Here is a 26181-nt window from a genome sequence, read left to right on the forward strand (position 1 = left end):
CTGTGATTCAAACCCAAGTTTACCTCACTCGAAAAAGCCCATTCAAGTTCTCTTTTTAGTGTCTTCTTAAAATTAAACAACCTTCCTTCCTTCCTCCCTCCCCCCCTCCCTTTCTTCCTTTCTCTTTTCCTTTTCTTCTTTCCTTCCTTCCTCCCTCCCTCCCTCCCTCTCTCCCTCCCTCCCCTTCTTTCTGCCTTTTCAAATCACTACACTGCTTTTTATCCATTTGTCATTAACTAACATTCTGGAACTTCCAAAAGCTGCAGATCTTACAGTGTTTGACACACCGCTTTACTCACCCCAGGGAAAGCTGATGTCTACTTCTCAACTCATCAAAGCGAAGGCACCCTCCATCTAACAGCGACACTGTATTCATAAGAGCAGCCATTTCCTCATCTTCTCTTCCTCAGTCTTGCTTGTACACCAGCAGTCAGAGCAAGGCAAAAGGGCTGGTGTTTAACAGCACCCAGTATTATTAGCTCACAGACTGACTGAGAGAGGTCCTTAGAAAGTATACCCTGATCACAAAAGGTTTCTAAATCAAAATGTTAAAATATAAAACTAAGGCCCAGATAGAGCAGCTCCTACTGAGGACTATGTATTACAAGTCAAGTCAGTGAATTGTTTTCTCAAGCTGGCCAGGTGGACACTTGCTTCCCATGGCTTATGCTGGCGCCCAGTTAAGGAAGAAAATTTTGATATATTTTAAATTACAGAGGAGAGCACAGGGACTAGCAGATTTGGCTTGGCACCTGAAAGGAGAGGAAAGAGAGCTCATTCAATGTTCCCCTTGCTCACTACACAGCTGTGCACGCCAAGCACTCTTTTTTATTCCACTGTAAAATTCAAAATATAGGCACTCAATCTCTGACAGACAAATTCCTTACATCAGCTAGCGATGCACAAAACAGACATGAATTGATAAGCTGATATCCTACCTCTTCAAAGCAAACACGTCCAGCATCTAGAATAATCTGTCGCGGCAAAGTCTTGGGCTGTGCGCCAACGTGGAGTTGACAGGCTGGTGACCGGACAGAGCAGGGGGCCCAGAGAAGACTCAGCCACAAGGAAGATGAACTTTTCCCTCCAGACTAAATTGGCCTCCTGCATTCTAGCCCATAAAACCTCTTCCTTAGTAGATCTCTCTCCCCTGAGGGGTATCCAGAAACCTCCAAACTCATCTTTCATGGCCTCCTGCCCTGTCTCCTCCTTTTCTTTCAGTGTTCCATTGGTCAGCACCATGGATAGCTCTGCAGGAACCGTTGGCTCCAATTAGGACCGAAATGAAAGAATCTTTTATAGCTTGGGGAAAACACGTGGGGTGGAGGGAATGGAATCTGAGCTGTTTTTATTTTCTTTTTTTTTAAGGTCAAGTAATGTGATAATGACTTTATAGGCACTATCCTCACAACACTATGATACTGGCACTCATAAGTCTTCTATTATATTTAAAATACTTTCAACTTTATTTGGGAAAATTTTACCCATACACTAAGGTCAAGAGAATAATGGAAGTCCCCATACTAGGAGTATGTAGACATACTAGGAGTATGTCTTCTTCCATTCATTTTCACTTCTCTCTGCCCCCTCCCCACTGCTCGACTAGATGCTTTTGAAGCAAATCCCAGAAATTATACTAGTTCACCCATAAACATTTAAGTATATAACCACAAACTATTATCACATAAAATATTAATGATTCCTTAATATCATCAAATATCTAATATTTAAATTTCCTGACGATCTCAAAAAATTTTTTACACCTGTTTGTTTCAATGAGATTTTTTAAAAACATGTTGGAGATGTTTTAATACACTGTATTAATACACTGTTATTATTCTTATTGATAGTCAAACTATTACATTTTTGGCCAATGAGTACCTCTAAGCTGGCATCCTGGGTTCTTCTGACACAGTCTTTGACAGCTTCCTTGCCTTCGGGATGGACAAGATCCTTCAGGACCTGGAATTAGCCATTTTTCTAAGGATCCCAGAGATGTTTTAGTGGGAAATGGTATTTAAAGAAAAAGATCCAGGAGCTTAAGCTACTATGTTGGTCTTTTTTTTCCTAGGCCTATCTGGGGAACTGAAAACAAAAAAACTTTTTTTTTTTTTAAGTAAAAAAAAAAAAATTACATCATGAGGTCTCACTATATTTCCAAACTCAAATTTAGGACTCTAAGACTTAATTACCTTCTCTCATTTTGTATCTCCTTTCTCTCTGGGTGAAAATCCTAGTTCCAAATGATGTAAACATAATTAATATAATTATTTATGTAATTATAAAAAACATGAGGGAACTACACTAAGGCACATTAAAATCAAATTGCTCAAAACCAGCGATAAAGAGAAAATCTTAAAAGCAGCCAAGGTGGGGAAAGGGTTACAGACAGAAGAACGAAGATAAAGATACAGCAGATTTCTTGTCAGATACAATGCAAGGGAGAAGATAGTAGAACAAAATCTTTAAAGTATCAGACGACGCAACTAAGATTCTATACCCAGTGAAAATATCTTTCAAAAATGAAGGTGAAATAAAGTTTTGCAGATATATAAAATCTGAAAGAATTTATACATGACAGATCTAAAAGATAAGAAAAGTTAAAGGAAGTCCTTTAGGCAGAAGGAAAATTACACTAGACAGAAATATAGATTTACACAAACGAATGAAGAGCACTAAAAACAGTGAATTGTAACTAACATACCTTATTTTTTAATCATATCTGTATAACAGATATTTCACTGTTAAAAATAATAAAAATATAATGTGGAGTTTATAATATTAGAAGTAAAATGTATGACAACAAAAGCATGAAGCCTGGGAGATGAGAAATTAAAGTTCATTATTTTAAGGTTCCTATAATATATGTGAAGTGGTATAATGTCACTGTGAAACATCACAGCAGTAAACTATAAGCCCTAAAGTGTACACTAAAATTAAAGAATAAAAGATTATAGCTAATAGGGCTTCCCTGACAGCACAGTGGTTAAGAATCCGCCTGCCAATGCAGGGGACACAGTTTGAGTCCTGGTCTGGTAAGATCCCACATGCCACGGAGCAACTAAGCCCGTGCACCACAACTACTGAGCCTGCACTCTAGAGCCCGCGAGCCACAACTACTGAGCCCACATGCCACAACTACTGAGCCTACGCTCTAGAGCCTGTGAGCTACAACTACTGAGCCTGTATGCCTAAAGCCTGTGCTCCCAACAAGAGAAGCCACCACAATGAGAAGCCTGCGCACCACAACCGAGAGTAGCCCCCACTCACCGCAACTAGAGAAAGCCTGCACGCAGCAGTGAAGACCCAACACAGCCAAAAAAACCAAAAAAGATTATAGCTAATAAGCCAACAAAGGAGATAAAATAATGTAAAATATACACAGTTCAAAAGACACAAAAGAAGTGGGGTGTGGGGAATGAAACAAATAGGAAAAAAAAAAGGGAAGTGTTTCAAAGTTACCTATATAACTAATCACATTAAGTCTAATTGGTCAAAATACCTGAATTAAAAGACAAGGACTGTCAAAGGAGATGAAAAAGCAAGAACTATATGCTGTCTACAAGAACTTCACTTTAAATATAGAGATAGAAACAGGTTAAAAGGAAAAGAATGTCAAATTATATACTATTCTAACACTACTCAAAATAAAGATGAGGTGGCTATAATGATATCTGACTAAGTGGATTTCTGGCCAAAGAATATAACTAGAGTTAAAGAAATTCATTACATAATGAGAAAAGGGTCAATCCATCAAGAGGACAGAAACAACTCAAACATTTATAAATCTCGTTACAGAGCTTCAAGATATATGAAGTAAAAACTAACAGAATTGAAGAGAAATAAAACCGTAATTACAGTCTAAGATTTCAATACTCCTGTCTCAACAACTGATAGAACAATCAGACAGAAAAATCAGTAAGGATATAAAAGACTTAAACAACACAGTCAGCCAACATTGTACAGAAACAACTGGGTATGCATACGCAAACATATGAACTTTGATCCACACCTCATACCATATACAAAGATTAGCTCAAAACACATTGCAGGGCTTCCCTGGTGGCGCAGTGGTTGGGAGTCCGCCTGCCGATGCAGGGGACACGGGTTCGTGCCCCGGTCCGGGAAGATCCCACATGCCGCGGAGCGGCTGGGCCCGTGAGCCATGGCCGCTGAGCCTGTGCGTCTGGAGCCTGTGCTCCGCAACGGGAGAGGCCACAACAGTGAGAGGCCCACGTACGGGAAAAAAAAAAAAAAGAAAAAAAACACATTGTAGACCTAAATGTAAAACCTAAAATTATAAAGTTTGGACTGAAGAAAAGGAGAAAACCTTGCGAATGTGCATGAGGCAAAGCATACTCAGCTGTGACACCAAAAGTACAATCCATAAAAGAACACATCAATAAACTGAACTCAACAAAATTTAACAGCTTTATTCTTCAAAAGACACTGCCAGGAGAATGAAAAGACAGACCACAGAAAGGGAGAAAAGCTTTGCTAAGCATACATCTGGTAAAGGATTTATATCTAGAACGTACAGAGAACCTCAAAACAATAATAAGAAAAACTATTCCATTTACGAAAATGGATAGATCTGAACAAAAATTTCACTATGTAAGATACAGGAATCGCAAAAGCTCAACATCATTATTCATCAGATAAATGCAATTTAAAAGCATACAGAGAACCTACTAGAAAAAATAAAATTGAAAAAACTGACCATATCAAGTGCTGACAAGGATGTGAAAGAGCTGGAACTCTCAGACACTGCTGGTTGGTATATAAAATGATGCCGCCACGCTGAAAACGGTTTGGCAGGAACTGAAGAAAGTAAGTCTACACCTACCATATGGTCCACCCATTCCACTCCTAGGGATTTACAGTGACAGAACATGTCCCGTCAAAGACCTGTACACAAAAGCTGATGGAAACTTTATTTTTAGTAACCCCAAACTGGAAACAACCCCCATGTCCATCAACAGTCCACTTGAGAAACGAATTGTGGCATATCCACTCAATGGATTCCTACTCAGAAATAAAAGAAATGAATCGCTGATACACGCAACAACCAGGATACTCAAGGTAATTACGCTGAATGAAAGGAGTTTGATGCTTTCTTCTAAAAAAGAGTACACACTATATGTTAATGCGCTACAAAATGCAAACGAATGTACAGCTAGAAGCTGGGGATTGGGGGAAAGGTGGAGAGGGGCAGGAGGGAGGGATACGGTTTACACAGGAACACAAGAAAACTTCGGGTTCACGATCTTGATCATGGTGACTATTTTACAAGTATACACATGTCAAAAAATGTATCAAACTGTGTATTTTAAATATTTAGTTTACTGTATAGCAACTGATCTTCAATAAAGATGTTAAATTAAAAAGAAAAATCTGACTCAATGCCACGAAACTAGCAAAAGGGAAGAGTGGGATTCGAACCCAGGCAGCCTGTGTCCAGAGCCGGTTCCCACACCTACAGGTCCACACTGTGGAGGGGAATCGCACGTGTCTCCTGGAGCTAGTTTATCCTCCTGCTTGATGTTAGGTGGCTAAGCCCCACTCGGGCTGTGCTCACTCCCAGGTAAACTCCCTGGGGCATTTCACAATTGATTTACTTTTCCTTTGAGGGTTTTCAGAAGCCCTCTGACCCCAGAGATATGCCTCTCCTGAGTTTTCAAGTTCTGCCGGCACAAGCACGCCCTCCAGGACCCGGCAAGGCTCTGAGACCAGAAGCTGGACGACACTAGCTATGGCCTGACCACCCTTGCACCCTCTGGTCTCTTTTGTAAAGGAGGAGGCTAGGCTGATTTTCAGAAGCAGAAATTTTGGCATCATGTAAACAGAGCAGCAATCATTCTCCCTCCCTCTCTCCCTCTCTCTCTCTGCACATAATTAAAACTAATCCCCACGGGCTTCCCTGGTGGCGCAGTGGTTAAGAATCCACCTGACAATGCAGGAGATACAGGTTCGAGCCTTGGTCTGGGAAGATCCCACATGCCACAGAGCAACTAAGTCCGTGCGTCACAACTGCTGAGCCTGGGCTCTAGAGCCCGCGAGCCACAACTACTGAAGCCCGCGTGCCGAGAGCCTGTGCTCCACAGCAAGAGAAGCCACCGCAATGAGAAGCGCGCACACCGCAACGAAGAGTAGCCCCTGCTCGCCACAACTAGAGAAAGCCCGCACGCAGCAACGAAGACCCAATGCAGCCAAAAATAAATTTAAAAAAAAAACACTAATCCTCACGATTTCCACATCTTAGGAAAAATACTTAAAATGTCATCTTTTGTCATTAACACTTAGTTAACAATGAACACTTCACTAGGAGGACTTTGTTAGAAATAGAGAACATTAATACAACCTGTGAGAAAATTTAATTTCACATTTGGAAGTGGTGTACTGACCACACGGGGTCCTCCTGTGTGTAGATGGGGGCCGGTATTTCCTCACGCACACCCCACTTCTCCACATCAGTCCTCCTCACCTGTGTTGGGTGTCTCCTGAGCCCAACAGGTCCAACTGCACCTCAAAATGCCACAGGCGGGGAGATAAGTAATGACACACAACCTGCTACAGGTGAGGGTTCCTTCTCAACGCGGCTGATCAGGGGTCCTCTGGTTCCTCACGTCTGAGTGATGTCAGAGGGATTCCTTCTGGCCTTTCACATCGAGGGTTTTAGGTTCAGAGACCAGGTTCTGAATTGTTTTTCTGACTTGTCAACAAAACGTATTTTGAAGGCTGGGCAGAGGAGCTGCTTCCTATCCTCTCCCCTCCCCCCCGCTGTTTATTTTTAAGTAATTACTAGAGTTCAAAGTCTGCCAAGTCACCTTCTATAGTCACACCATCCTGATGGAGGACAAAGCCACACCTGCATCCTAAGGTAAAGCAGTCAGTATCCAGGTCCTACACACACAGGTGTCCGAGGATGGAGGCCTGGCTGGTGGCAAAACCAACACCAAAACCAGGCTAATGGGCTAAGTCCAGGGCAAATACCAGCTTGCAGCTTCGGTATTTTTTCCTCTATGACCTCCTAAACTTCCATGTGGGAAGTTCCTTTCACAGCCTAACTAAAAAGAGCTGCTAGTGGGGTGGGAAAGAGCTGGCTGGGGAAGGCTGCAGCCTTGGCAACATCACAGAAACTTCTTTGGTGATGGAAGAGGCTCTAATAATATCATGAAATCAAAGCACCGCAGACGCAAGAAGAAAAGGGAAAGACGGAAAATGCGTAACGGACGTGCGACACACGGTTTAAAGAAAATCCCCTCCAGCATAAGTGTCTGAACCGCAGGCTAAGATGTACAGCTGAAAGAATAGCAACTCCCAGTCACCCCGTGTTTTCAGGGCTGACCAGGTGCCAGCCACTGTCTGAGGCTCCTGGGGACACAGAGGTGCTCTCAACAAAGTCCCTGCTCTTGGGGGGGGACCTCCATTCTAGAAGGAGGCAGATCAAATAAAGTTAGGGGCAGGGAGGGAGGTGAGGCTTGTTTTAGGTAGAGTGGTATGGAAAGTGCTTCACTGACAGTGTGCTGAACTTAAATGACACGAAGGGGCAAGCCGAAGGCCACTGAGAAACTGCATATAAGGGTAGAGCTATTCGTGTTAAAAGACAAATGTCAGTGCCTAAGAAAATAAAGAGGGAACGGACGAAACATCAAAAGGCTGCCCAGGGAGACGTCGTTTTATTGCGCTTTGCTTTACTGCCCTTCACATATGCACTTTTTACAAATGGAAGGTCTGCGGCAGCCCTGCATCGAGCAAGTCTATTGGTACCATTTTCCCAACAGCATTTGCTCGTTTCATGTCTCTGGGTCACACTTTGCTAATTCTCACACTATTTCAAGCTTTTCCATCATTATCATATTTCTTACGGGGATCTGTGATCAGCGATCTCGGGTGTTACTACAACTCGCTGAAGGCTCAGGTGATGGTTAGCATTTTTGAGCAGTAGCGTATTTTTTAATTAAGGTATGTACATTAATTCTCTAGCAACAGCAACAATGCTATTGCACACTTAACAGACTACAGTAGAGTGTAAACATAACTTCTATGTACACTAGGAAACCAAAAATTCGTGACTCACTTTATTGGGATATTTGCTTTATTGCAGTGGTCTGGAACTGAACCTGCAATATCTCTGAGTTGGGCCTGTATTGGTATGTTTTCCCTACTTCGCTGTTATTGCCTCTTAATCGAATGAGATTCTATCTAGATATCAGGTGATCTACATCTTCATATTACTGAGTGGCCCACACACTTGGTTTCTTCAGTACAAAACCTGGAAAGAGGTGGTGATTTTTTTTTTTTCTTTTCAAGTGCTCTAGGGACGCTGACAAGATTTCCTGAACTTACACACTTAGCAGTTAATTCCAAACACTTGAGTCGAGGACACACAAATGTGGGATCACTAGCCACGTAAACACATGAATGATTTTGTATGTACAGCTCGGCAAAACAAACAGTGAAACAGGTAAATGGGAAAAAACTACCTGGCTCTTTGAATCCAGGTAATGGTTCTGCTTCGTCGCTATAGTGGCTGTCAGACCTCATGCCACCCTACCTTACCTTTGGTGCTTATTTGGAAAACATGAATTGCTGGGCCTCAGATTTTGGACTCCAATGCTATTTTCCACTTAAAGGAACCAGGACTCCGTGGAGAAGACTCAATTCTTTGTTGGGGCAAAGAAATTAAAACCTGGGACTGGACCAAACCTAGTAAGAAACAAAGAAACACGAAGAGAGGACGCAGAAAGCTTGGGAGGGATTGTACCACCAATCCGATCTCAGTCACTGGTACAAGATGAGCTGAGAAAGGCCCAGAGTCCATAAGATGCCCAAAGAGATAAACAGTATAAAGTATGGTTGAGAGAGGTCACAGCCTTGAAGACGCACTGACTGAAGACCAAATGCAAAACAACATAAACGTACAGCCTTCAGTGGATGAACACACACCCACGCAACCAGAAGGGTGGCTGGCAGGAACGCACATTTGTATGTCATTCTGGAATCACCCACATAAGGGGACGAACTCAGAATCAGAGTTGATTCAGGAAGGCTGGCTTTCAGGGACTGAATAGCTGGCAAAGAGAGACACCACTTCAGGACCTCGAAGGGGATAACGGGATGGGGACATGGTTTTACAGGAGGCTGATTTGATTCAAGAACCAGAGAAGTTGAATGACTGCGAACATACCCTTGAGCCTCATGCACTGACTTCCCTTTGAGAACTTCAGCATAAACTCAGCATTTCCTCACCTTCTTCCTTGATGCTACCCAAGAGCAACAAGGTGAATATAAGACAGTGTTCTTATTTTTCTTTAATTTTTATTTTATATTGGAGCATTGCTGATGAACAATGTTGTGCTAGTTTCGGGTGTACAGCCAAGGGATCCAGTTATACATATACATGTATCTATTCTTTTCAAATTCTTTTTTTACATTTAGGTTATTACAGTATATTGAGCAGAGTTCCCTGTGCTATACAGTAGGTCCTTGTTGGTTATCTATTGTAAATATAGCCGTGTGTACAGGTCAATGGAGTTTCATTTCTAGCTCTATGACTCAGGTAAACTATTGGTCATTTTACCTAACCTGAGGCTCTTCATTCTCTCATCTGAAAGCAAGGCGAACACCTACATCTCATGGGATCATGAGATCACGGGAGATGAAGCCTGCAAGGAACCCACCAGGTCCTGGAACACGGCAGGAAGTCAATGAATGTCAATTCTCTCTCCTTAGTGCAACTGAGACGACTTCTGTCACTACTCACTGCTCCACCTGGATGTTAGTGCGTGCGTGTAAGAAAAATGAGGGATACTTAAAGTATCTGACTCTATCATGCATCTGAATTTTTCTAGAAAAAGCTGGCAAGATTCTTAGTATTTCAACCACAGTAAAGCCAAAACTCATCTTGTATGATACATTCTTGAAGGAGCATCTTCCCCACATGCCATCATTTCTTTTCTCACCATGTTCCACTATAAAATTTGAAAAGAATCTTTTTACTCAATCGGCTTGATGACCAGTACCTTTCTTGTTGCCCTGTCTTGTTGATTACACTTGTGAAGATGAAGCAGAGTCTGGCCTCAGAAAACTTAAAATTATGTAGTTTCGAGATTTTAAGTATTTTTCTTTTTGCGGGGGGGGGTGCCTCTTTGTGGGTGTCAAAAGACAGAACCACACCAAAGAACAGGAGAAGGAAGGATTCATTACTTGCAGCAAGTAAGGAGAACAGCAGGGATCTTCCCAAAGCAGTGGCTCCCGGAACAACAAAATCTGAGAGGTGTTAAGTATTTCTAAAACAAAAACTTTTAGTGACAAGATTTACATTCCTTAGGAATTATCTGGAATTTAGTACCAAAACAAATTTGCTAGTTGCAAGACATTCTATTAAAAGATCACCACTCACACAGTTTCTATTGAGAATGCATGAGAACAGATTAAAAATGCTCCTGATCTCACGTAAATAGTCTGAAACACACACGTCATCTTTGCTTACAGCCAAAAGCATTAAACAAGAGAGAAGAATTAAAACAAAAAGCCCATGTTTCATATATTATGGAAACCTGAGGCCCAGTCTCTTCCTCTAACATAATCAGTTCTTCCAACATCCATTCTTCCATATGTCAAGCCCTCAAGATCTCAAAAATATAGAAAAGCTTACCTTTCAATCACTTAAAACCTTAGGTGGGAAAATGCTCCTACCTAAAGAAACTCAATGAAGAAGTACGTCTTGTTTATTTTCCTCTTTCTCTTTTGCTACGTCTTTGCGAATGACCCCCTTTTCCCATGTCCTGTTGGGTTCTGCAGGAAGGCTGGACTGTTACCGATCCTTCCGAGGGTGCAGGACAGGCTGACATCATCCAAGAGGTGTTATACACAAGGCACGATTTCACAGTGCTTCAGCCAAGAAGAGGAAGGGTGGTTGTGTGGAGTGAGACCCCTTCTCTCGAGCTCACATTTAGAGAGTCCCTTTCCAAGACTCAGGACACATTTTGAGAGGTGATGTCACCTTGAAGGTTTTGAGGGTACCTGGTTAGAGAGAGACTGATCAGAAGGGATGATTCCACTTAATCTAAATAAACAAGTGGAAAGGGGACGTACAGTAGACAAAACCAATTACACAGCTACGTGCTTTGTGGCTTCATCCTTAACTTCACGGGCTCTCTAGTTAACTTTGTTGTTGTTGTGTGTGGCGTGTGTGGGATCCTAGCTCCCTGACCAGGGATGGAACCCACGCCCCCTGCAGTGGAAGCACAGAGTCTTAACCACTGGACCGCCAGGAAGTCCCTTTTTTTCCCTATAGGTTAAATTTTTTTAAATAACCTATTCAACAGTGAATACATGTACAAAATGGAACATTTGATACATACCAAAGGGTGAAAAATGAAAAGAACGTACCCTCCCTCCTTGCTTTCCCCCCCTCAGAATAACCACATGTACCGGTTTACTCTGTCCTCCTCAGCTACATTCCAGACGTTCACAAACACAATCACATACTCCACACGCCCCGTGAAAACACTCCCTTGATGGACAAAGAGAAGGCACAGACCCATGGATTCATAGAGAGGAAGGTCTCCTTTTCAAACATAATTCCTTTATCTGTGAAGTTAAGGAACTGTTTCATTTCCAACATGAGAGACGTGTGGGCAAAAGATCCCACATGCCGTGGAGCAACTAAGTCCGTGAACCACAACTACTGAGCCTGTGCTCTAGAGCCCACGTGCCACAACTACTGAAGCCCGCGCGCCTAGAACCCGTGCTCCGCAACAAGAGAAGCCACCACAACGAGAAGCCCGCGCACCGCAACGAAGGGTAGCCCCCGCTCGCCGCAACTAGAGGAAGTTCGTGCGCAGCAATGAAAACCCAATGCAGCCAAAAATAACTAACTAAATAAATAAATTTATAAAAAAAAAAGAGAGAGAGAGAGATCAACACAAACGAAGAAAGAATCTTGCCTTAATATTACAGGCTGAGGATGCATTTTAATGTCTCCAGTCTTGTTTACCCTGTACCAGCAGAAGCTGAGAACGACAGCACGGTTTCTTCTGGACTCCAGAATGGTTTTTTCTTTCAGAAATCAGGGCAACCTGTCGGAGGCTCCTCTGCATGAGATGACGGCTCATTCATACAGGACACTGAGGGTGCCGTGTGCATAGCTCAGAAATGAGGGAATCTTCAGTATTGCTTCCCAAAAGATTAGTCTCTTAAAGGGAGAGAAAACATGCACTTTTATCCCCTCCCCCCAAATCTACGAGATATTCACTGAAATAAATACTGAGTTATAAAATGCTGAATAGCATATATAATGAGCTTAGCATAATACCTGTCACGTGGTAAACAGTCATTGCTTATTATTATTGTTGTTGTTGTTATTATCATTACTACTACTACTATTAAAATTGCTGCTAAGGTAAAAGACTCAGAAGGAAGACAGTAAAAGGGACCTAGGGTAAATGGGCAGTAGGGAAACACTTGGCAAAAAGGTCTCTGAGGAAGCAATACTGAACATGATACTTGAAGAATAATTGGGCATTCAGTATGTCAATACAAGGACAGAACATTCCAGGCAGAGAAAACCACACTTATGGAGAGCTGAGGTAGGAAGCAGGCTGTATCTTTAATGGGAAGTAACCCCGCCTTGTAGTTCTGGGTTCGTTCCCAGTGGATCTCTTCCAGGGCTCCCCAGTGTCAGCTCAGCTCTGATCTGGGTCACTGCCATGATCCTCCTGTCCCAGAGCATAGTGAGATTCTGGGACACTCAGGACAGGGCTAGAGGGACAGAAAAACTCCCCTCCAAGCAGCTCATCTTACGCGACGAAGACCCAAGTCTTTTATTATATCATCAGAATCATTATATCTTCAAAGACACTGCCAGGAACACAGTAGACATAGCCTGTGCCTCACAGTTGCCAGGTGGGTGCACACGGAGCCCATCCCCAAGCAAGGCAATCGTCTACTGCTATTTCCGCATGCCATTTCAGAGTTCAAGTTTAGCCATTTTGTCCCAAAGGAAAGGACTGAGGCTTGATAAGTCTTAACTCTGGATGACAGCTGTGATGAAATTCGGAAGAAAACATAGACACCGTTTTAAAAGAAATGCTATGAGCTTAGCATTGGAACATGATTTTCCTACCTTCCGTACCTTGAGTGTTCTGTCTTACAGTTAGACCAAACACAGTATTCTACTGGAGCAAAACAAAGAAAAAAGGTTTTACCTCAGAAGATAAGTATCACCCTGCTGGGTCTTTGCATGAAATTATGAGTAAGCTTGCAGATACTGGCTGTAAATATTAACACACAAGCAACAAAAAGCACAGTCTTAAACGATCCTTTACATGCCACTTTCTCTACCCTATTAAGATGCTCGTTGTTTCTGTGATTTATCTGATAATAAATTTTTGATGACTGGTAGGTCTCATAAAATTGCTCTGGTGCTGGCTACACTGATTAATAAGTCTGAAGGATCGAAAGTGTCAGGAATTCATGTGTACGAATAAGTTACTGCCAAATATATATTAGGTATTCCATAAAATATAGAATAAAAAGGTGGATCTCGTAATTTTATCTTGTATCTATTTTCCTGTAACCATTTATATTCAGGGCCATCATCATCTTCCGTGGCCTTTACAAAAAAAAATCAATGAGGGAAATCCACGTGGGGGGCAAATTCAAGAACTAAACTAAATCTGAAAAAAATAATGAATCGGTATAGACAATAAAACATGTTTCCCAGAGAAACAAAGGTTTTTTCCCCCAAACCTTTAAGGTAGGTTTTTGTTTGGGGTGGATTTTTTTTTTCTCCTGCCCTCTAGACTTTTACTTTTCAATCTTAAATGATACTGCAGGCCTCAGGCACGACAGGCAATGAGCGGGTGAAGGACCAGTGGAAAAGTGTTCAAAAACTCCTGTGTTAGCTAACAGGCTTCTGAATGTATCGCTCTGGTCCACAGAGAAGGCTGGAGAAGGTAGCAAGGAGATGCTGTGTCAGCTACTGCAGCCTTAAAACAAAGCTGGTGTCTCTTTGGACTTTAAAATTGTTCCTATGCAGCTTATTTTATTTTTGTTTCATCAAATAAACAAGAGGGGTTTTCCATGGGAAAAAAAACAAAACAAAAAAACATGTTTCCCAGAAAAACAGAGGATTCAGGATTAGAAATCGGTGCTGAGACGACCCTTAGAGATGACCTAGTTTGAACCTCTTGCTTTTAAGATGGGGAAGCTGAGAGTAAGCATGATGAGGTCCTTTGCCATTGAGAGAACTGGGGCTGGGAACCACCTCTAAGGCCGGCGCTCTAAGGACAGACTTTGTTTTCCCCGTTCCTCACGGCTCCCGGCAGAGCCCACGACCGAGTCTCTACGCCACGGTGCGTCGTGTGAAACCACTCTCCATCTCTGATGTCTGTCTGTACGCTGGGGAAGCAAACCAGCTTTAGTTACACGAGAAGAGAATTCAGTGCCCCGTTCTTGGTAGTCTCCGTCTCACCCAGTAAGACTCCAGAGATCTCCTGAGACAAGCTTGGAAAATGGAAGAAAAGTCCTAAGGGCTCCAGATGTGGTGACTGGAACCCCAAGATGGAACGGGAAATTCCTGACTCCACACCTTACAGGGCAAGACATGGAGAGCTACGATGCAGGTCCACAAAGTCAGAGACGGAAGATTCCACACCTACCAGTGGGGGTCCCAGTGCAAGAAGCTGCCAGGTGGCACAAAGGTCCCCCATGCTGCATCTTCCGGCCATAAGACTCTTGTGAAAGAAACACGACGGGTCCAATGGTGGGTGCTCTATGGAACTCCCCCTTCTTCAATTCTCTAGCTGACCACGACAAAGCAGATTTTGCAAGGTGCCTTTCACTCCCAGGGGATCTTCCAATTCTAACCAGCTTCTGTTTTAACATAGTCCGCTCTTAAGGGATGATTAGAAGTTAAAAACACTGACCCATCTGCCAAGAAAAGAGCCTAACCTTTGTGTCCCTAAAACGGAACAATGGTGAATGTGCACTTTTTGAAGGAACCTTTAAGTCTGAAAGCTAAACGCGTAAGAAAGACATGGTGGAGGGGCTGCGGAGAGGTGGATTAAACCTTCCAGAGTAATTTCAACACATTTACGAATAAACAGAATTTGCCCCCCAGGTTGTGGGAGGCTATGGGAGAAGAGAGGAAAGACAGGGTGATCTGAGTGCACTGGGGTAACAATAGTGTTAGGGGCTGAATTTTCCCCAAAAAAATTCATGTTGAAGTTCTCACCCTTGGTAACTCAGAATGTGACCGTATCTGAAAGGTAGTAGGGTCTTAGTGGGGTAATCAAATTAAAGTGAGGTCATCAGGGTGGGCCCTAATCCAACATGACTGGTGTCCTTATAGAAAGGGGAAATTTGGACACAGAAACAGACACTTCCAGGGATGATAATGTAAAGACACAGGGAGAAGACGGCCATCTGTAATCCACGGAGAAAGTCCTGGAAGAGATACTTCCCCGACAGCCCTCGGAAAAAACCAACCTCTCTCACACCTTGATCTTGGAGTTCTAGAACTGTCAGATAATAAATTTCTGCGGGATGGCTTAAAAAACCAAAATTAGACTAAATTAGGTAGCAGCAAGGGAAAAAAAAAAGCAGGGCGTTTATTTAGTAACCTTGCTAAGTAAAGTAACCAAAACCTCAATAATAATTTATTTATTTTCTAAACAAACACTAATTGGATGGAGAAAAAAAAGTATGTACATTGTGAAGGTGATAAAACTGTATGGGTTCCAAATGAGACTATTTAAAAATTAACTATGATAGTGGAAAACAGTATTTTCTTGACCCCAAACTTTTTACAACGTGCGTCTTAAAAAATACATATGAGATGATACACAAACACAACGGAACAAAATCTGGAGAGTTATTTCCTTAACGGTTGACGAACAAATTGGGCATCAATAAAGGCCAGTGGACACAAAACTCACATTTACACTTTCTATCTAATAAAGTTGACTAAAATGCTCTTCATAAGATTATGCCTTCTAAACACATTCTAAATGCATTCTAAGACATTATAGGAGAACCTTTTATTGCCAAAAATTACAAAAAACAAAAAACAAAACCTCCAACAATGCCTGACCAGAACACGAGACCAGAGCTCAATAAAATGACAGCACGTAATAAAACAAGATATTACCGTGTAGAGAACAGAAACCAGACACTTTCGTTTGATTATAAAGTACCACTTACTAATTTCTCTCTCAAATAGAAACAGCAGAGGCAGGCAATAACTCATCTTAGCTGGACAGAAAGCATCCAGCATTGAACTTGAACACTGCTGGGAGTTAACAAAGGTTATCAATATGTAGGGCGGACCATGTCTTTGAGTAGGTCAATATTCAACAGTTCGATATGATTATTTCAAGTGAGTATCAGCTAAAAATGGAACTCAAAATAGCTCTTTCGGAAGAGGAAGTAACCTGACACATTTCTTTTCCGGAGTGTAGATGGAGTCTAGACTACGTCTGTTTTCCTTCTGTCAAGAGGGACCAATTATCTATATTCCATCTACCTTAAATGGATACTGTAATGCATCGTGCATTACATGATGTACAACACAGGCTGAATGCACGCTTCAGAGTCGACATACAAGGAAAGAGGAGATAAACAGCGGGGGGAAGAGAGACATGACTGTCTTGCTCTTTAAAATCACATGTACAAACCTCTTGTAGGGAGAGGTTCAGAGTAAACAACACTCTTCTCCCTTTGACGGCGCAGCTGTGATCTTTCCCATTTGCCCATCTAAATTTATTTGCAACTCTTTAGTTTAGTACAAGGCCTACTTTTATTTTTAAATAAATTTATTTATTCATTTATTTATTTTTGGCTGTCTTGGGTCTTCGTCACTGCACGCAGGCTTTCTCTAGTTGCGGTGAGCAGGGGCTACTCTTTGTTGAGGTGTGCAGGCTTCTCACTGCGGTGGCTTCTCTTGTTGCGGAGCACGGGCTCTAGGTGCGCGGGCTTCAGCAGTTGCGGCACGTAGGCTCAGCAGTTGTGGCTTGCAGGCTCTAGAGCACAGGCTCAGTAGTTGTGGCACACAGGCTTAGCTGCTCCGTGGCATGTGGGATCTTCCCGGACCAGGGCTCGAACCTGTGTCCCCTGCATTGGCAGGTGGATTTTTAACCACTGGGCCACCAGGGAAGCCCTATTCGCAACTCTTTAATGATACCTGCCCTAGTCATGGAATAAAATGCAGAAAGACTGACAGAGTTCCAGCTCACTGGTCAAACCTGATCTCACAGAGCTCACCCAGCACAGCGTGGCTGAGGCGTGACCGCACTGGAGGACCAGAGAATGAATGTGCCTATGTGAGGTAGCCTTTCCCAAGTCTGCATTTGCATCTAAGGCACGTCAGAGTGAAAGACATTCCAGAATACGCGTAAGATGGGGTTTCCTAGAGGCCTTCAGGAATCCCAGCTTAGCCTCCTGAAGCTGGTTTTCAATCCCTGACAGAGTTTACCTTTGACCTTTATAGGTTTAGGGGGTGCAAGTTCCCTACTGCCACCCTCCCGGACTCCAGGTACACTGGAAATGTCAAATGGGAAGCACCGCCCACTTAAAAAACTGATCTGTTTTGAATGGGCTAACAAATTATAGGAAAGTAAAGCTTTAAAAGGCATGTAAAAACTCCACGTATTGACGAAAGGATGAACATGCACTAAGAAAAAGGAAAAATACTGATGACCTCTGAAGTCCAGCTGAATAATAGTGCTAAGCAAGTAAAAAGCGGAAAAGAAAAACTCCTTTTAACTGTAAATTACATTAAGCAATCTACCAAAAAATTTGGAAGAGAGAACTGTTATGCACTCTTCCTCAAACAGTCTGCCTTCCTCTTGTTCCCTTAAGAGGGGAAGGATTAATTTACCAGGGCAATTAATGTCTCCTGGCCACACAAAGAAAACAGGTGAGGGACCAAGTCAAAGATCAACGCTGTTATTATGTCCCATCGTGACTTACATCTATTCAGTGGAATTAACATTCGTCAACCCCTTACGCTGGTAACATACTATCTGGAGAAAAAGGAATGCTATGTAAGTTTTATCATTTAAAGTGAACATGAAATGAGGGGTATGACACAATACTAGCTGATATACCACGTATTTTATGGGTTTCCCTTTTCTCTTTGATATTTCATAGCAAGGTTCGTTAGATGCAACACATGTGTATGCAAACAGGTGCAGAGATGTCAAAAGTGTGAATCATATTTTGTATTATGGAGGAAACGTGAGAATACATTTATTAACTTAAAGAAAGAACCGCAATATACACATGTAGCATCTATAAAGGAAATATAAATTAGCAGGAGCACAGTACACAGTCAATTTTTAAAAATAAAAGCAATCTTTATGTCGAAAGCTTTAGGAAAAATTGGTTCTTCTTTTTCATGTCTACTATAAAGAAATACTGTGTTTCTCTGGCTTACCTGGAGCTATTTTCGGATACAGTAATGAAAGAGGAAAGTCTCTGTCATCTTGCCCACCTGCTGTCACTATGTAAAAAATTCACTAACTGCTAGCAAGGTCCGGGCACATGAACCTGGCTCCTCCAGCCTTCTGTGATGTTTATAAAGCCATGCTCGTTCTGTGCATCCAGTTATACTTCACCAGAAAGACAAGGTTTAAGGAGTTTCGTTAGACAGGATTTCCTTCTGCAAAGGGCTGTCTTCAGTAAATGGGATCACTTATGAAGTTGGAAATTCTTTAGCCTTTTGGTAGACCAGATATATCTGTTACTTAAGGATCTTCTGAGTCAGCAGCCACTAGGGGATATCGTAGTTATTTAATAAAGCCCATGTATGCCCATTCCAGCCTCTAATAGGTTTGCCCATACTGCAGAAAACAAGAAAACATCACTTCATTTTAATTCTACGAGTAAAACAGCCTGAGAAACCGTATGCAGCAGAATCAAAGCACTTATTCCTCCTCACAAGCCAGCTCGACAGGATGATTTATTTTGCTAGACTTCCAGGCAGGAGAAATTGCTAGCATTTTTCCCATCGGTGCTCACCACTCACCCAACACTGCTTAGTTAAAATGTTTCTGTTAAGTAATATTAATAATAGTAGGAACATCTTCATTTAAGACTAAAACACGAAACGGAAAAGCAAGTGAGCGTGGCACCTTTCTCTGGTGTGCAAAGAAAGTCACAAGACAGGAGAAGTGATGGGGGAGCCCCTTTTGAGTCATGCCAGGCTGCAGATGAGGCTTTAGGGCTGCCATGCCTTACAAATTGCAGCCTTCGTGAGGAAGCCTGTTTTCCAAACGTCGCTTTCAACTGACACATTTTCAGCTTAACATTTGTCAAACCTCTTCTTTTGTTAAGAGTTAACGTGTCAGTTTTTAAAATGGCTTGCGGTTTCTATCCACCTTCCTTGATGGAAATGTGCAAAGTGCGAGTTACTCCCTTTCACAAAGCATCTTGTCAAGGATCCTGATCCAATCCGACTTCTCCCGGGGACAAAAAAAAAAAAAATCTGCCTTCTGGAAACTTAACAAGCGGTGACTATCCCATCATAATTCTGCCTAGAAGAAGTTACTCAACAACAGCCCGAAAACGCTAACGCACCTGTAGGGGTTGATCCTCAACACCAGACGGAGCAAATTATTATTATTATTATTACTTTAAATTAATTTATTTACTTATTTATTTTTGGCTGCATGGGCTCTTCGTTTCTGTGCGAGGGCTTTCTCCGGTTGCGGCGAGCAGGGGCCACTGTTCATCGCGGTGCGCGGGCTTCTCACTATCGCAGCGTCTCTTGTTGCGGAGCACAGGCTCCAGACGCGCAGGCTCAGTGGCCATGGCTCACGGGCCCAGTTGCTCCGCGGCATGTGGGATCTTCCCAGACCAGGGCTCGAACCCGTGTCCCCTGCGTCGGCAGGCTGACTCTCAACCACTGCACCACCAGGGAAGCCCGGAGCAAATTATTTTAACAGAGGGAATAAGTGACAATGAGCGGGCAAAGCGACGACACCAGCCAATATGTTCCCTTTGCTGAAAGTACCATAAATGAACAAAGAGCAACCTCCATCTGAGGAATGATGAGGATGTGATGAATGCCCCGAATGTACTCAAAAGAACAATCTCCTGAAGAATCGCACCTTGGCATCCTCCCAGCCACACCTGCCCACATCCCCTCCTGCTTCATCCTCATCAGCTTAAATCACTGCCAAGTATTTTAATTCTTCCTGAACACCGGCTTCCCTGTTTTGTTTCAAACATCCACGTCTCCTCCTGGAGTCCGTTAGAGTCTGGAAATCAGATCATCCATCTTTCCTGCCTGTCGCTGCTCGGGACTTGGAAGGCCTCTCAGGATGTGCTTAGCACAGGAAGGTCACCTTGAACTTCAACCATGGACATGAAGGGATATAAAATGCGCTGGTGAGTTCTCAATGCTCTCATTTAGGTAATGGGTCGATTGGTTAAAAAGAAAAAAGAGGAAGGAGACTCACTGGTATTTTAAGTAACAGAATAAAAATTTAAAATATGCTTTTATGGGCTTCCCTGGTGGCGCAGTGGTTAAGAGTCGGCCTGCCAATGCAGGGGACATGGGTTCGAGCCCTGGTCGGGGAAGATTCCACATGCTGCGGAGCAACTAAGCCCGTGTGCCACAGCTACTGGGCCTGCACGCTAGAACCCGTGAGCCATAACTACTGAGCCTGTGTGCCACAACTACTGAAGCCCGTGCGCCTGGAGCCCGTGCTCCACAACAAGAGAAGCCACTGCAATGAGAAGCCCGCGCACCGCAACGAAGACCCATCGCGGCCAAAAATAAATAAATAAATAAATATCTAAAAACAAACTAACTAAAAATACGCTTTTATGACAGGCTAAAGATCAATATTAAAAAAAGGATTTTTTCATTGTTAGGGATGTATGTGACTTATATAAAAAGAAACAAGGAAGTGAAGATTAGAAACCACAGGTTTCAGAATAAAGGATCTAAGACTAAGGTACTGATTGAGACATTGGCCTTGTTTAAAAAAATACAGGTGTAACGAATAAATTGCCTCCTTGCAAGTCCTCACATGTACAGCTTTACAAAAGTAGCCAAATATCTGCTAGTTAGAGGGTTTTATTCAGAGAGTTGAGAAGGATACTAAAAGTCCTCTAATTATGAAGGGGTTGCTTAAAAAAATGAAAGAATTAAGTTGGGTTCTAGTTACATGAGGATATACTAACATATACCTATTCATGTAAAAGAGGACCTTAAATTTAAAACGTCAGTGAAACATACTGGTGGCATTTTTGTACAAGTATCTTTTCTAAAAGGCGAAGAGCTTGAGGCAGTGTCTTACTTAGTTCACAGTCCATGTTTCTGGCTGGTATGTTTGATCAAGGAATGAAGGTAACTACTTCACTGGGAGAACAGGAGGGCAGAAAGCTGAGATACAGGAAGTGGTTCACATTCTTCTCTTTCCCAAGGAGGAGAGAAGGGGAAAACTCTAAGGGAATTCACTTTAAGGAGGTCCCTGCCCCCAGGAGTTTAATGTCAAGTGCATTCTCCCAGCAGAGGCTCACACAGACTCTTCTAAAAGCAGCGAACAGAGTACTGATTGGTCCCCCTAGACAGGGGACAATGGCTCTCCCATGCTTGTTTAAGCTTTCTAACGTTGATTTAACTGGACAAAAGATAATTCTCCACGAGGAAAACAAACACATAAAAAATAAGCTAATAGGCAAGCCGCTTACTCTGATCCTTAAATATAAGATGCTAATAAAACAGACAAGAATATATACATCAAATATGTCACAGATTAAAATGTCACAGATTCCCTTTCAAATAACTTACCAATAAACTCAACCAATGCAACACACCACTCACTCATCCAGAATCCCAACGATGTTCAAATAAACGGAACTAGTTTGTAACAGCATATGATGGTGATTAATAGCCTAATGACTCAAAGCTAATACGAAATCCACATTCACAATGTCATCTTTTCAAATGAAATTACAATTAGAAGCACTTTCATACATAATGTATTCTAATTCTCTGTAAATTCTAAATTCGTGAATGGTAAATTAAAAAAACTTAACCAGAAAAAACAACAGAGTATTTCCCCCAATTCTAGAATAACAGGACCTTATTTATTTTTCTGTAGGTATCCTATACAATGGTTTTCTAAAACCATACCCTACAAACCAAGCCCTACATAAGCCTCCATTTACTAACGAAAAATTAGAGCCTTAACTAAAGCCAATGCTAGCAACGATTAACAATTTAAGAGAAACCGAATGAACAATAAACGGTTCATTTGCAACTATATTTTCACACATTTTTATAATTAAACAAATTTTCAAGGCTGAGCTATGTTCATTCTTTTTTAAAAAAACTATGTATCTATAATAATTGCACATATCTATGTAGTTCATAGCCTATACATCTCTCATTTTACTCTTAAGGTAAGTCTTATGACATGTGATAAATGTTAAGGTATCAAAAAAAAAATGTTAAGGTATCATCTTCGAAGAAATCTAAACCGTGCTTTACGCTGCATTCGCATATGACGATACGCCATCATTTTGGCAATTTAAGTCTATTTCCCCTGAACGCCATTCTTCTTTCACAGCTCATCTTCTCTGTGATTCTGTCAGATGGAAATATACCATAAGGAGTCCCAGATGTGTAACCAGGAGCATGGCATACGGGGACATGTGCTACCAGAGCCACAGCTGGCCATTCAGAGGCAAGGACTCTGCCCCGTCGGTTAAGTCTGACCTGCTGTCCCAACACAGATTCCGAGAGAGCTGTGCTGAGTTTGTGGGGGGAGCGTATTTCTGATATCAAAAAACGGGAGACTCCAAACTGAATGTAACTTTTAATGATCTCCTAGGTCTTCTCTAAGAGTTGGGATATTAAATTCTCAAAAGTTGGTACCAGACACAGGAACAGATTAAACCTGACTACGAATTGTTTGAAGTCATTTGCATTTGCTTAAAATTAGCGGTGACGGGATTTTGGTGTTAGGGGTCACTGAAGCATTGAGAGAAATGCTCACTTCAATTTGGGGCTGGGGAGTGGATGAGGGAGAAATAATGACAGAAGATTAATAGTAACAACAGAGTAGGTGGGGGCTGGTAGAATTCCTTCCAACCCAGACAAACTAAGGAAGAAAGAGGTGGGAATAGTTTGGTTTTAAGGCTGGGTCTGCACAGGTGCCCTTGACCAGAGGGGAGGACTTGAGAGATTTTGATGCTACGACTTAAGCTAGCTGATTCCTCCTCCTTGTCTTCTGCCTTATCTCTTCTCTTAGAGAGATTATTATCTCACTAGAGTAAAAGCTTCTGAAGAACAGGATGATGTCTTCTTAGTATTCCCTACTGATTTTATAAATAAACCACTTAACAATTTTGTTCATAACATTTGTTATTCTTTACATTCAAAGGAGAAAAAAGTATGTTCTGATCTTCGTGTATTTGGTGAATCTCCTTAGTGCCATGCATAGTCAGCCAATTTAATACCTGAAGAGATTTCTAAACAAAATTGGTATAAATTCCCTTTGAAAGTATCAATTAAAAATAATCTATAAATAACAGAGACAATTACATGTGGTTATTAATAAAATTTTAAAATGCTCTGAGCTCGGTGCCGCCAATGACAAGATCACACGATAGGTTTTTAAAAACGGCATAATTACTGTAAAACCAAACTATTTCAGAAAATCATAGTCTACTTACTATTTGTACGTCTCAGAGCGGATGTATTCAAAAACATGGGACACACCAAGCTGGAATTGGTCAGCAATGGGGGTAACCCAGGGGTTGTTCTCTGCTTTGAATATCTGCTTCTGACCAGTTAAATCCAAGTTTCCTAAAAAGAAGGAGGGGGAAAAAAAAAAGGTGAAGGTCATCCAACCAACAGAAATCAAATCTAAGAAGTAATTCCTGCTCAGTAATCATAGCACAACCTTAAGCATTTTTTGAGTCATTTAATTTCTTTTAAAAAGTTTTACCAAAAGTCATCACTGATATACATGCCATGTCAGTGATTGTACACTGGCCCAAGAAATTAAGAAGGAAGGAAGGGAGGGAGGGAGGGAGGGAGGGAGGAGAGAGGGAGTAAAGATGTAAGAAGGAAGTAAACTTGGAATTCTTGCAAATGAAGCATTTGCTTCATTTTTCCAAGTATTTGCTACAGAAACAACAATGGCCCTCCAAGATCGAGAGAACCATTAATAGCAGAACCTCCCCAAATTCCATCTTGACAGTGTGCATCACCACTTGTCCAATCTGATCTAAACCTGACCCATGTGGAACCTAGAAAAACGGTACAGATGAACCGGTTTGCAGGGCAGAAATAGACAACGATGTAGAGAACAAACGTACGGACACCAAGGCGGGAAAGTGGCGGGGGTGGGGGTGGGGGTGTGATGAATTGGGAGATTGGGATTGACGTGTATACACTGATATGTATAAAATAGATAACTAATAAGAACCTGCTGTATAAAAAAATAAAATTAAATTCAATAAATAAAATAAACCTGAACCAATGACCACCACTTTTCATCAAAGCAGGACACGAGTGAAGAAAGATAAGAATACTGTCCAAGTAGAATGATTATCGCCTCATTTGGGTACTATAAACACACCTCGGAATCAGCACTAAATGAGTCTCATCAACATGGTGAGGGTAAAAACGCACAAACGTACAGCCTTTACCAGTTGACAAATTACCTGTAAAAAGCATTTCCTCCTTTGACTCTCCAACAATCCCTAAGGTCAGTAATTGACATCGCTTTATAGACAAAGAAATGGAAACTTGGGGGGAAATTAAGTAATATGTCCAAGATCAGAAAATGTCAGAGTAGGGATTGGAATCTAAGGCTTCTGACTCCAAATCTCTTATTTTTCCTACAATGCTTGGTGAAGCTATCAGGTTACATGTCAACCTAGATCAACCAAGGATGAGTTAATGAAGGCAGCCAGCATCTGGGTACCACCTGTTGATGGACGGGTCAGTCGACTCTCTCTATGTTTTTCTGTTTGGTATATTTAAACATGGAAAAGGCAGCGTGAGAAAGAGCTTCCTGGAACCTGCTTGCCTAAGAAAGACACAGGGACAGATGTGACACAGCAGAGCCGTATGTGCTTTACTTGGCAGACTCACCGAAATCCTTTCCCTAAAAGTCCTACGGAGGAAGTCCATTTGCAGACCCCTGGTCTACAGTCCAAGGCTTTTTGAGCAAAGACACCAAGCAATTTATTCTTCCCAGGACACAACCAAAGTGCCATATCTGTCCTGTTCTCAGGCTCTACGGCCAATATTGTCATAAGTGATAACTTCAGGATAAGGAAAACATATTCTAGGATGCAAGCATCGCACAAAGCCCATCAACTTCCTGGCTAACCCGAGCTTTGGGAATGAAAAGAAAATGTTTACCAGGATGATGTAGCATTTCTTGAAACAAAAGAATCGATACCTTGAATCCGTCTTCTTTTTGTTATACAGGCGGAACTTGTTTTATCATGCTTCACTTTACTGTGGTTCGCAGATACTGCATTTTGTATAAAGCGAAGGTTTGTGGCAACCCGATGTCCAACAAGCCTGCCGGTATCATTTTTCCAACATCATTTGCTTACTTTGTGTCTCTGTGTCACATTTTCGTAATTCTTGCAATATCCTTTTCATTATTATTATATATGTTATAGTGATCTGTGGTCAGTGATCTTTGATGGCACTACTACAAGTCACTGAAGGCTCAGATGATGGTTAGCATTTTTTAGCAATAAATTATTTTTTAATTAAAGTATGTACATTGTTATTTTAGATATAACGCTATTGCACATTTAACAGACTACAGTATAGTGTAAACATAATTTTTATATGTACTGGGAAACCAACAAGCTGGCGTGAACGCCTTTATTGTGATATTTGCTTTATTGCGGTGGTCTGAAATCCAAACTACAATATCTCTGAGGTGTGCCTCTGTGAACTTGCAACTACTCAGAATAATGGAGAAAGAAAAGACCAATATAAAAGTGATTACCATTTCATGAAACGCTTTTAAAGATACTGAATATTAAGAGCAAGTAATTCATCATAATCTTTCCAAAGCTACTTAGAATCTGCTGGTGTTAAGTACAAAAATAAGCAGACACATTTCTCTCCAAGATTATCAATATTGTCAGTTTCCTCATCTTAATGGTTAAACATCATTA

The 26181-nt window shown here is 41.7% G+C and overlaps 1 protein-coding gene across 3 annotated transcripts in view; it reads right to left on the reverse strand.

Annotated features, from left to right (window-relative positions):
* Positions 1–26181, reverse strand: part of RSU1 (Ras suppressor protein 1) — a 278381-nt gene that overhangs the window by 148761 nt on the left and 103439 nt on the right. For all 3 annotated transcript variants that reach the window (XM_060006303.1, XM_060006301.1, XM_060006302.1), the window contains exon 8: positions 23701–23833. In XM_060006303.1, the coding sequence (XP_059862286.1) occupies positions 23701–23833 (133 nt within the window). The remainder of the gene's footprint in view (positions 1–23700; positions 23834–26181) is intronic.

This window comes from Delphinus delphis, chromosome 2, assembly GCF_949987515.2.
Source record: "Delphinus delphis chromosome 2, mDelDel1.2, whole genome shotgun sequence".
Classification (NCBI taxonomy): Eukaryota; Metazoa; Chordata; class Mammalia; order Artiodactyla; family Delphinidae; genus Delphinus; species Delphinus delphis.